The 12453-nt window shown below is 48.4% G+C and overlaps 2 protein-coding genes across 2 annotated transcripts in view; both read right to left on the bottom strand.

Annotated features, from left to right (window-relative positions):
* Positions 1-2207: 2207 nt before the first annotated feature.
* Positions 2208-10348, bottom strand: LOC135236718 (spectrin beta chain, non-erythrocytic 4-like). Its single transcript, XM_064303215.1, has 5 exons — positions 10231-10348; positions 9875-10082; positions 8885-9052; positions 8434-8476; positions 2208-8087 (listed from the first exon to the last, which is right to left on the bottom strand). The coding sequence occupies exons 1-5, from the start codon at positions 10346-10348 to the stop codon at positions 7812-7814; spliced, it is 813 nt and encodes a 270-aa protein (XP_064159285.1). The 3' UTR covers positions 2208-7811.
* A 590-nt stretch (positions 10349-10938) lies between these two features.
* The window catches only part of LOC135235784 (spectrin beta chain, non-erythrocytic 4-like), a 98520-nt gene continuing 97005 nt past the window's right edge, over positions 10939-12453 (bottom strand). The window contains exon 33 of the mRNA XM_064301627.1: positions 10939-11088. Within this exon, the coding sequence (XP_064157697.1) occupies positions 11001-11088 (88 nt within the window). The 3' untranslated portion in view covers positions 10939-11000. The remainder of the gene's footprint in view (positions 11089-12453) is intronic.

Genomic DNA, 12453 nt, shown 5'->3' with positions numbered 1-12453 from the left:
AGAGCAGTGGTGTCAAACTCGTTGCCATGGAGGGCCGTGTGTATGCAGCTTTTCATTCCAGCCTCAGATCTTGATTATATAATTAGTTCAATTATTTGCTGAATTAGGGATGCAGGTTTGTGCACAATGGTGACCCGACGTCTATGGTGACCCGCATTGTCTAAATAAAAATTTTCTTATATTCTGTGCTTCAATGCAGTTAAACGCATATGGCTGAATGAGTAATTGGACTCAATTAAGGCAGCATTAATTGGTTGGAATAAAAACCTGCATACACACGGCCCTCCATGGCACGAGTTTGACACCCACTGCCTTAAAGGAAGCACTTGACATAATGAATTTTAACACATAATGAATAATTGTAGTTAATCAGAGTGGCAAACAGGTAGAATTACAGCACAATCACGTGATTTAATTGATTTAATTCCTGCTTTAGTTCTACTTTTCAAAACTTTGTATAGTCTTCAACAGCCCACACTATCAATTAAAACATTATGCTGGATTTACAAATTCGTAATATCTAATAGGCATTAGCTGATTTAAAGCTAACAAAGTTTAATTGTTCAGACATTGTTGAGCCTGTTCCCCTTGGTTTACTATGGAGTACTGCAGGTATACTATATGACACTGTCCACCACTATAAATTCATATCCTGTAAATAATGAGGGCCAGTTTTAGTAAAGGATTCTGACAGCTTTTCGAAAGTAAACAGATTTACTAATCTGTTGACATGGGTCAAAACTCATATTTTTCACTATCCACACATTACCGCAAATGTTATGCTTATCTGTGAGACGTTTCTGGTTCAAAATTAGTTCAAACCCAGAACCCAGTAGAACTTCAGATTGTCTTCCTCCTGTAGCTTTTCAGAGTGGCCTACATAAATAGAAATGGTAAAATCTGTGCACTGTCCCAGGTTCTGTGCACTGTGTCCCAGAAATGTACAGTTGCCAATTGTTTTTACTAATCGCTTCTCGTTCATTTTTCAGATAGAATATGGAAATTATATTGTTTTATTGAAAGGATACAGGACTTTGCTCTGTAGCCATTTCTTGTCACCTTGTAACCTGCATTTTGTAAACAAGAAATATTGTTTTGTATTCAGAATTGCAACTGGGGGTATTTCATTTAATTGATTGTATAATTCAGATCAGTCTGGCTCTGGTTTGTTTAATAATTTATTTATTTTTTATTTTTTTTTGGAAAATGATTTTGCTCTGCAAATATTGTCTTATTAAATCTGGCCCTGGGGTTCTGCCTGCTCAGAGCACAGTCCATGATTCGTTTTTGTTGCAGCTGTAAGGTCAGCCAAACCCCAGAGAGGAGAGGTCTTTAGGCTTTGGGATTTTTGGCCGTTCTTTCTGCATCCCTCAAGGGTTTGCCAAGGGACTGCTTGCTCTTACAAGAAAACACGGTCAAACACTAATCTGTCAATAAATTCTAACTATGCAGTTTTAAAATCTCCCATTCAGGGCCGGCCCGTGGCATAAATGCTCTATGCAGTTGTTCAGGACCACAACCGCCAGGGGGGGCCACACGACCACGAGGGGGGGGCCCACACGATCCAATTTATCTAAGGTAAATAACGTTATTTTCGTAATTACGTTATTCATCCCCTATCGCGGAACTAGTGGTCTAAATTTAAAATGTAATGCCAACAGAACACTTCATAACAGTGTAATGTAAGAAGGATTTTACCAAGAGAACCCCCCCCTGCTCGACAGAATCCAACACCCCCCCATCCCACCCCCCCCCCACCCCCCGTCGAACTCATCCGACAGAATTGTTCAGGGCCACCAAAATCCTAAAATCCTAGGGCTGGCTCTGCCCCCATTTGTTAGTGTTGTTGCGATGAGTGAAATGTTTTTGTTGCAGAAAATGTTGCAGTTTTTAATGGTCACGGCTCATATTCGATAAGAGCGGTTGTCTGGCAGTCAGAGGGTTGCGGGTTCGATCCCCCGCCCTGGGCGTGTCGAAGCATCCCTGAGCAAGACACCTAACCCCTAATTGCTCCCAACGAGCTGATTGGTACCTTGCATGGCAGCCTTTCACCGTTGGTGTGTGAGTGTGAATGTGAATGGGTGAATGAAAGGGACCAATTGTAAAGCGCTTTGGATAAAAGCGCTGTATAAATGCAGCCCATTTACCATCCATTTAACATGGCAATAGCAAAAGTGTCTCTGATTTAACAAACAACAACCTGTGGCTTCTGACATATCACAACTTGTATTTGTCAATTCACAGAGATAACTGTACAGAGGCAATGATCTTAAGTTTGATCTATTTTTACATAATTATTCATTCATTCATTATTTCCATGTACTTACAGGTGTCACCCCAGTATTGTACAGTGATTGTATAGTGAGGGGTTGGACTGTTAAAAACATGCACAGCAGTTTCATAATAGGGTCTCCCTAATAATTCATGCAACCTTTTGTCCTGAATTTTGTCCTCTTTATATATATATTTTTTACAAATCCCCCCCCCCCCCATTTATGTAATCCGATCATTAAATTTGTTAAAAGTCACAAACGTCCCCTTCGGTATTACAGCTGAAAAATGAAAACAAATGAAAAAGTTATTTTTTCTTCTTTACAGAAAATATCTTAAGCAATTACATTTTATACAGACTGGCAAGCTGTTGAGCTTTGCAAAATATCAGTAGTTCACTGAAGATCAGTGGTGCTGTAGGGTCTATCCGGGGAGAGGAACGGATATCGAAGGCCGGTCCAGTTCAGAGGAAACACCAGAAGAACACAGCTGCTGTAGGCTGGAGGCTTCATTTAGCCGGCCGACCGCAGCGAACACCTCCCATCACAGAATAAACGCAGGATAATATTAGAACAAATTAAAAGGCAAAAGGAAAGAAACTACACTCCCACACACCTAGGCTGATATCGGTTTCAGGACAGAGCACAGTGGCTTTTCCAGGAAAAGGAAGGAAGTGCATCCCAGGCTGCACTTGGTGATTATCTACACAAGTGTGGCTTATTCCTGTAGGATAGGGTTCTGTGGAGAGGTCAGCCTGCCATAACGGTTCAGAGGTGCTGATGGGAAATGAAGTCCACAGCCCCTCTGAGCATGTTCTACAACCCTTCACTCTGCCAGTGGAGGACTTTCACCTTACACCTAACAAAAATAAAAAATAAACAATGACGCAGTGCAAACAACACTGTACATGTACAGCCTCTTCTGCGTGTTGATTTTGCTTGGAGAGTATATGGTTTTAAAAGTAAAAAACGCTCCCCATGTGTCTGTCACGTATTTATAAAAATTGTGCTTTCTCTTGATCGGCCATAACCTCTGACTGGTATGTGTTTCGGAGAGAAGATCACAGGCTGAGTTTATGCTGAGGAAGACAGAGAGGAAGATGATGCAGTGGAAGAGGTCCAGAGACCTGCTTCACTCTCAACAGGCTGCTAGGGACTAACCCCCACACATCCCCACATGCGGTCCGGGTGTCGCTCACTTAAAGTCATTAAGTGCTGCTTAGAACGATCTCCTCCGGCATAGCAGCTGGAGAAAGCAATGCGTTTAACACGTGAATCTTAGTTACAAAAAAGGAACAATAAATACAATACTGCAACAGACAGACGTTTTCAGATAACGACATTTTCCACAGAGGGAACGGCTAGATTCACTCCAGTTCCAGCCAAGCACACGAGGCTAAGAGATAGTTCAGTGACTTAACCGTGCGCCGCTAAGCACAATGTATGCAACGGGGTCTGAGACACAGAGAGGACATGGAGCTTCTGCCCCAGGTGACCACACCTTCACAGCTAACCTTCACCTCACACAGACCCTGCCGCACCACCGCTCCCAGGGAATTAGTGCTGTGCAATGGGGTAGCATTTTAGTGCAAAGGAAAAGTTGCATAAATTCTCTATTCTTTTGCCAACTATTATTGTTTTCCTTTAGCTTCTTCTTCTTCTTCAGCAATCGTAGCAAAGTAGTTCTAATGAATAACATCAGCTATACGAAAGAATACTGCATTTACAAATCAGAATTCGTACCAGTGACAATATAAATCAGAAAAGCAAAAGGTAGCATTATTTCCAAACAAACAAAAAAAAAAAAAACAGTTTAAAAAGCCCAACCACATGGACATGTGTTTTCTTCCCTGTTTTTCGTAAAGAATGGTGGGAAACAATGGTATCCCGTTCGAAACCCAAAAGTGATGTCTTATTTATGGTCAGGCAGCTTTTTTTCGAGAAAAGAAAAGAATGAAATCGAAAGTTCCAAGAGTTAGTCTGTCGGACGGCTCATTCGGTTAAGGCACCATGCTGCGGTGCATGGGTGAGCCTCACGGGCGCGGATCAATCCCGGACCATGCCAGCAGCGACTGCGGTCAGTACCTCCATAAGGGCGAGATGTGACTGCCGCCTTTGTCACCCAGGTTACGGGAAGGGATCCGCGTTTCATCGCTCTTAAGCAACTCCCGCTGGCCAAAAGGGCGCCAGTAAGACTGCATAAAAAGTGGCATGTGAAAGGTCTTCCTATGACTCCGCCCTGTGAGAGCTCAGCTGAGGTCTGAGATGCGAAAACAAGTAGCTGGCGACCCCACGTGTTTCAGGGCAGAACTGCGGGTGCCTCAGCGCTCCTGAATTGGCGGGTGGTTTGCACACGGAATGCTGGGGCGGGTGGTTTGCACACGGAATGCTGGGGCGGGTGGTTTGCACACGGAATGCTGGGGCGGGTGGTTTGCACACGGAATGCTGGGGTGGGTGGTTTGCACATGGAATGCTGCTGCGGATGCAGACAGATGGGCATTCCATACTGGGGTGGGGGTTGGACACACACAGGCCCGGGATGGGCAGCGAGAGGTCACGCTTTGCAGCACAGTGCGTAAGCACGATGCAAGAGAGAGCACCGCTTCTCAGGCCAGCCCAGTAACGTTACCATGGTCCTGCAATTTCAGGGCCAACGATCTTACACTATGTAACTCCTGAACGGTGAAAACCTTTTTGTGTGACTCGCAGAAACAGGTCACATCCACAGCAGACAGAAAGCGCCTCCCAGTATGTTTAACCTCAGCATCGGTTGCATACTTTTTTTTGAACTTTGACCTTTAGCTACTGCAAAATCCTAGGCATGTAAGAATCCAAACTGCATTTAACAGAATAAAACATTTCTGCCTTTCAAAACCTAACAGGCTGTACAGAGACATCAACATCCAACACATGGAAGGTAAAAAAAGAGTGAACATCACACAGAAAGCCAGCACTGGGCAACACGTTGCTGCCTAAGTTCTACCTAATTTCTGCCTAAACTACAGTATAGTCCAACCATTCAATGTTACATGCCCTTCAGTTTAAGCTCAGTGAATCTAGCTCATTTAAGTGGTCTCACCCTCCCCTCAGCATATAGCGCATATGTAGCTTGTGTGCAGGTGGATTATTGTGCCATATATGTCAACATGTTCACATGACAATTTGTACAAAAAAAGCCAGTGAGGACCACAGCCTTATATCCTGCATGCGTTAGTTTGCATTAGTTTAGCTTTTGCGCATAATTATGTCTATGAATGCATACTCCATGACCGAACTAAGAGAATCTAAAGTTACAATCCACTTGAGAAATCTATTATGTATGTAAAATGTCACAAATCCCTTTGATATTATTCCAGATATTCCACACCCCTTGTCAAAACCAAATCTTTATTCTTGTACATCTTTGCAGTCATACAGTTGCATTGCATTCTAGAACGACGCCAATCTTGGTGCTAACCCCTGGCGCTAACCCATGGTGCTAACCCATGGTGCCAACCATTGATGCTAACCCATGGCGCTAACCCTTGGTGCTAATCCATGGTGCTAAGCCTTGATGCTAACCCTTGGTGCTAACCCATGGTTCTAAGCCTTGATGCTAACCCTTGGTGCTAACCCATGGTGCTAACCCTTGATGCTAACCCTTGGTGCTAACCCATGGTTCTAAGCCTCGATGCTAACCCATGGCGCTAACCCATGGTGCTAACCCTTGGTGCTAACCCATGGAGCTAACCCTTGGTGCTAACCCATGGAGCTAACCCTTGGTGTTAACCTCCCCCTATTTTGCTGTAGTTCTCACTGTGAGCTCTGAATGTTCTGCCAGCAGTTCACCAGCTGACATAATGAGGTAAAGGGCAATAAAGGGAAAGCTGAAAGGGTTTGTTCCTTAATAACGGTCGTAAAAGAGAGGCAAACTAGTCGCACACAGTTTCAGGCCGTGAAAAGCCTGCCGCACACGGTGCTGCTGTGCTATTTGTGAGAAGCCATACGCGCCAACCTAACAACCGCAAGTCATAATACACAGAAGCTATTGGCTATGAAACAATCACCTACATCCACAATAAAGCACCATTTCTCACACTTATCCTCATTGTGGCTGCATATCAACAGAGATAAACTGCGGTAAAAACCATCCAGCAAGAGGGACATTTCCCCACCCAGCCCAGAGGAACAGGATGTGCCTCTCCCGAAGATATCTGCACCCACACCTGTCAGGGGCGCTATCTGGTCTCCCACAATGCTTTGCGTTTCCTGTGAGATGCTGGGGTCATCTGAACAGCCCCGTCCCGCAAAAAACCTAAAACCTCGCTTGTTCTCCCAGTGGAGGCGACGCCTTACTACAGAGAGATTTCGGCCATGTTTGGAAGACTAAGAGTAACTGAGAACACGAATAATCAAACAGAACCTGAGCTATGAGACCCTGGCCGAGGTGAACAGCGATACTCAGACATGCTTTTCATCCTTCTGAGAATGAGGTCTTCGAGAAAATCAGACGTGACACAAATGGGGTAACACAGACAGACGGACCACTCTTGACCTGCGGACCCCCTCTGTGGGGGTGACAGAGATACCCCTCTCCATCCTGTACCCCAGCAAAGAGACAGCAGCCATACTGGGGGTTGAGGTTGTCTTCTGCTCATTAACAATGCTCTTCTCAACCACAGACCCAAGTTTGGCTCGGGATGCCGGAAGACCAGGTGGCACTGAAACCCTTCTTCGTGCCAGCCCACCACACCTGGCAGAGAGAACCGCGCGCAGCTGCTTCGCTCACACCGCAGGCCTTCCTGTTTGAAAGCCCCAAGCTTCCTGTCCCATTCCCTAGTCAAAATGGCGCCTTGTGGACCTCGGAGGAATAGGTGCAGAAGTGCCTGAGCCCTCATATGAAGTTACTAAGCAACAAGGGAATTACAAGGGGGGGATGGGGGGTGACGACGAGATAGAGCAGAGGGTAAAAGAAGAGAGGGGGCAACAAACAGGAATTTTCCAAAAGAAAAAAAGCCAGCTTTTTAAAACATTTTGGCATTTCATTCAATGTTGCTTGGGATTATAAGATATGATGTCTAGACATATAAATAGATAGATAGACAGACAGGAAGCTAAATAGGTACATTTAGATACAGGTAATTTGAAAGGAAACATTCTTAATGAGCTACTTTAACTTAATTCCTGTCACAACAACCTTTTTGTACGGGGTATTTCTGTCTTAGCCTACCACCCTGGCTGTGATGCAGTGTCCAGCCACGACCACTAGGGGGGGCTCTAACTGCCCGGGGGCAGAAGCGGAGAGTGGCGGCGCAACGAGAGCTGGTGCCTGGTGTGGAGCAAGTCCTCGGAGCCACAGAGAGAAAGAGAGAGAGGGAGGGGACGGGCGCGCGAGCACGTGTTCCCCGGTAATCCCGCACGTTTGCCCTGCTTCCTTTTCGACGTTATTTTCAGCATTGATCCACATCGAGGGAGGGTGGGGGGTGGGGCCGGACGGACGGGACAAATCCCGGCTTCCGGTAAGCCACACCCCCACCCCGCCCCCCACACGTGACTCCGCCCTCATTTCTTCTTCCCCGACGTGCTGGAGCGCTTGTCTGTTCTCCCTCCCTTCTCCGGCCTCTCCCCCTTCTCCGACCTTTCCGACCTGTCCCCCTTCTCCGCCTTGTCCCCCCGGTCGGACCGCTCCCCCTTTTCCGACTTTTCGGCCTTGCTGCCGTCCCGCCGCGTGCCCTCGTCGGTGGAAGAGGTAGTGGGCTGAGGCTGCCCCCATTTCGCGATCTCCTCGTGCTCGGAGATGCTGGCGGTGATGTTCGCGATCCAGCCCTTCAGGTCGTCCTGTCGTTCAGAGAGAGAGGAAGACGAGGAGACAGAGGAGGGGTAAGAACAAGAACGGAGGGGAAACGTCCGCGTGAGAACGGCCGTCAGCCCTCTCCTCCCAGCCAGACACAGAAACACAGATACAAACACTAACGGGCTCACAGAGATCGCACACCGCAGTCTCAGTGTCATATGGGGTTCACAGAGATCGCACACCGCAGTCTCAGTGTCATATGGGGTTCACAGAGATCACACACCGCAGTCTCAGTGTCATATGGGGTTCACAGAGATCACACACCGCAGTCTCAGTGTCAAACGAGGTTTACAGAGAGAGCAGACATGATTTTATGGCCAATAATCTCACCTCGTCCTTCGCGTGGAACAGAAACTCGCTCCCATCTTTCGTTCTGAAAAAGAGAGAATGAGGTGAGCAGCACACCTCCACCCAAATGAAAGACCTACAGATTACAGCCACTTTATCGCATGGATGTTCACCAGAAACCATAACCATGACTATCAAGCCATACTCCTTTTTATTATTATGTAGCTGAGGAAAAAAAATCATGTAATTGATTATCAAAATCACTAGTCAAAACAATTGCCATGAAAGGCATTTTGAAAAGAGATTTTACTGTAGTACTGAAATGCAACATTAATCATTTAAAAAGAATAAGTCTGTAAAATCTGATATTTCACTGCAGTGACGAGACAAAGCCACCAGGGTGGTCTGTCGAACGCAAAACCAACATGGCGGTTTTGGGCCCTAAGCGTTTTGGTGCTAGGTTCTGGTGACCAGCAGCGAAGGCCGGCCTTACTTGAGTGTGAAGACGTTCTTCTTCTTCTTGTAGCCGTTGGTGACGTCACAGGTGCAGCTGCTCAGGTTGAGCATGGGCTCGCTGTTGTAAGGTGTGGCGGTGTTTTTGGCGTCCTTGTAGAAGCCGATCTCTCCCTTGGAAAGCACGCAGTACAGGTTGACCCAAGACCTGCTGGGTGAAGAGAAGACACGCCCCATTCAGTGATGACATCACCGGATCCTGCTACCTACATTACTCACCTGGCGTGCTCGTCAAGACGAGCCGTCACGGGTCGAACGAGTACGGACTGCCAAACAAACAATTAATAGACAAATAGTCATGCTAGAGACTGGGGCACAGGGCTTACCTTTGTGGAGGGGGGAGAGCAGAGAGTCCAGGTAGCAGGGCACATTGGAGAGAAGGAGAAAGTTCCGGTTAAATGCAAGCGGGGGGGCGGGGGGGTGGGTCGGGGGTTCAAAATTCACTTCACGACGACACCGAGTTGATTATGATGGAGTGAAGCACTTTACCTCAACGCTAACATGTAAATGACCTATTTACTGGGCGGAGTAAAGAGCCTGCTATGGGTGGCGCCCCCTGGAGACAGTTCAGTCTCCCGCCCGGGAGACCGCGGTCTTTCGGCATGGCGGACTGAACGTCTCTCGAAGGAAGCCGGGCGCCGGGTGGTCGCCAAGGTTACCTGCATGGGGCAACGACGGCACACCGCACCGGCTGGAGGTGCGTGGAGTCCATTTTAAGCCCTTTCTACGATTCTAAGTTTTGGTGAGGCGCACGACGGACACTTCTGCCGCGGTATACCGCGAATCGGCCGCTCGGTGCGTCCGACCAAAACAGCCGGCCCAAAGGCCCGGAGGGCTTAAAATGAACTCCACGCTCAGACCGAACAGACGATAAGAAGATGGCAGTTAGGTGAGGTCATTTCCACCTGGTATCAAGCCCTGACTCCCCCCCCCACCCCTACAGCAGTGGCACTGGCCAGGGAGCCCCCACCTGTTGGAGCTCTTCTTCTGGGCGTCGATGTCCAGCTTGCGGAACAGGAAGCCCTCGTGCTGGGCCGTGTGGGAGGGGGGCTGGGGCACGGCGGGGCTGCTCTGGGCCGGTGCCGAGCGGGACCGCGCGTCTCCCCCCCGCTGGGCTCTTTGCGGCGCGCGGTGGCGCCGGGCCGGCTCGGCGAGTTCTCCAGCCTGGCGGCCTCCCGCTTACGGAGGAACGTGGGGCAGGGAGGGGCGTGGGGGGCACAGGGGAGGGCAAATAGGGAGTTGGTGCATGGTGTGGCAACATGGAGTGGCGACAGTGGGATTGGGCACAGGGAGAGCCAATGGGAGGTGTGGTGACAGGGTGGGCACGGAGGTGTGGGCGAATGGGGCCACGGAGTGGGCAATAGGTGTGGGGCACTGGAGGAGGGCAACGTCGAGGTGTGGGGGCGACGCGGGGTGTGGGGTAGCCGTGGCGGCGAGGGGACATAGTGGGAGGGGGAAACTTGAGGAGCCGCGCAAACAAGGGGGAAGGTGAGGGGCAAACAGGGGGGGGGGCAAACAGTGAGGGGGGGGCAAACAGGGGGGTGTGGGGCAGACGGTGGGGGAGGGCAAACAGGGGGAGGGAGGGCCAAATAGTGGAGGTGTGGGGTAGACAGTGGGGGTGTGGGGCAAACAGTGGAGGTGTGGGGCAGACAGTGGGGATGTGGGCAAACAGGGGGAGGGTGGGCCAAATAGTGGAGGTGTGGGGCAAACAGTGGGGGTGTGGGGCAACAGTGGGAGGGCACAGGGGGTGGGCAAACAGTCGAGGTGTGGGGCAGACAGTGGGGGTGTGGGGTAGACAGTGGAGAGGGAGGGGCAAATAGTGGGGGTGTGGGGCAAACAGTGAGGAGGGAGGGGCAAAAAGTGGGAAGGGAGGGGCAAACAGTGGGGGGGGGTAAACATTGAGGGTGTGGGGCAAACAGTGGGGGTGTGGGGCAGACAGTGGGGGGAAGGGGCAAACAGTACCTTTATAAGTACCCTCTGTAAGTACAGCATGACCTGCATGTGTCTATAAGCATGCCATCCTATATACACCTGCGCTGCTACCCCACATTTACCTGCGCTGATACCCCACACTCACCTGCGCTGCTACCCCACACTCACCTGCGCTGATACCCCACACTCACCTGCGCAGCCTCTCTCTCCTGCAGCTGCTCCACGATTTCCGCCATGGTGGACCTCTTCTCCCTGAGAACACAATCCTGCCAGCGTCAGCAGGGCAGGCACGCGAGGGTGGGCTGCCTCTTACAGGGCACTAAGTATTGGGACAGTGACGCAGTTTTCGCTGTTTTGGGTCTGTGCTCCAGCACATGGGATTTTAAATGAAACAATGAATATGAAGTTAAAGTTTTAAAACATGTTTTAACGATTTTGATACAGTTGAGGCCAAACGTTTACATACACCTAGGCTAAAGACATTCAGACTCAATATTTCACAACTCCACACATTTCATGTTACCATACATTTCCTGTGCTAAGTCAATTAGGGTATCTACTTTATTTCCATAAAAGGTCATTTCAAAATAATAGCTGAGAGACAGATTTATTTCAGCTTTCATGTATTATGTCAGATTTTTAGTGGGTCAAAAGTTTACATACACTTTGTTAGTATTTGGTGGCATTGCCTTTTAATTGCTTAACTTGAATCAAATACTTGGGGTAGCCTTCCACAAGTTTCTCTACTTTGCTGGAATTTTTGCCCATTCCTCCTGACAGAACTGGTCTAACTCAGTCAGGTTTGTGGGCCTCCTTGCTTGGACACGCTTTTTCAGTTCAGTCCACAAATTTTCTATGGGATTCAGGTCAAGGCTTTGTGCTGGCCAGTCCAGTCCAATACTTTCACTTCGTTGTCTTTAAGCCATTTTGTTATAATTTTGGAGGTATGCTTAGGATCACTGTCGTGCTGGCTGACCCAGTTGCGACCAAGTTTTAACTTTCTAGCTGATGTCTTGAGGTGTTGCTTCAGTATTTCTAGATAATCCTCCTTCCTCATGATGCAATCTATTTTCTGAAGTCCACCAGTCCCTTTTCCAGCAAAACACCCCCACAACATGATGCTTCCACCCCCATGCGTCACAGTTGGGATGGTGTTCTTCAGATTAAAAGCCTCACCCTTTTCTCCTCCATACATAGCACTGATCATTATGGCCAAACAGTTTAATTTTTGTTTCATCTGACCAGAGAACACTCCTCCCAAAGGCTAGGTCTTCGTCCTGGTGATCACCTGAAAACTTCATTCTGGCTTTTTTATGCCTGTCTTGGAGTAGGGGCTTCTTCCTTGTGCGACAGCCTTTCAGGCCATGGCGATATAGGATTCTCTTCATGGTGGATGTAGATAATTTGGTACCTGATGCCTCCAACTCCTTCATCAGTTCCCTTGTTGTTGTCTTGGGGTTCAGTTGAACCTTTCGGACCAAAGTTTGTTCAGTCCTGGGAGTTAATTTGTGCCTCCTTCCTGAATGATGCAGTGTCATATTTGCTTACAATTGTTTGTACAGATGCTTGTGGTACCTTCAGTTGTTTGGAAATTGCTCCTAAGTTGGAACTGGACTT

The sequence above is a fragment of the Anguilla rostrata genome, chromosome 12 (genome assembly GCF_018555375.3).
Source record: "Anguilla rostrata isolate EN2019 chromosome 12, ASM1855537v3, whole genome shotgun sequence".
Classification (NCBI taxonomy): Eukaryota; Metazoa; Chordata; class Actinopteri; order Anguilliformes; family Anguillidae; genus Anguilla; species Anguilla rostrata.
This window is presented reverse-complemented; position numbering and strand designations above follow the sequence as displayed.

What these genes read in the sequence shown, in the direction of transcription:
- LOC135236718 (XM_064303215.1), bottom strand. Translation starts at nt 10,348, where the DNA reads ATGTCCCCTCGCCGCCACGGCTACCCCACACCCCGCGTCGCCCCCACA. An exon ending in CCCCATTCGCCCACACCTCC is followed by an intron (nt 10,083 to 10,230) that starts GTGCCCACCCTG and finishes TTCCTCCGTAAG; the next exon opens with CGGGAGGCCGCCAGGCTGGA. An exon ending in TGTTCCACGCGAAGGACGAG is followed by an intron (nt 8,088 to 8,433) that starts GTGAGATTATTG and finishes TCTGAACGACAG; the next exon opens with GACGACCTGAAGGGCTGGAT.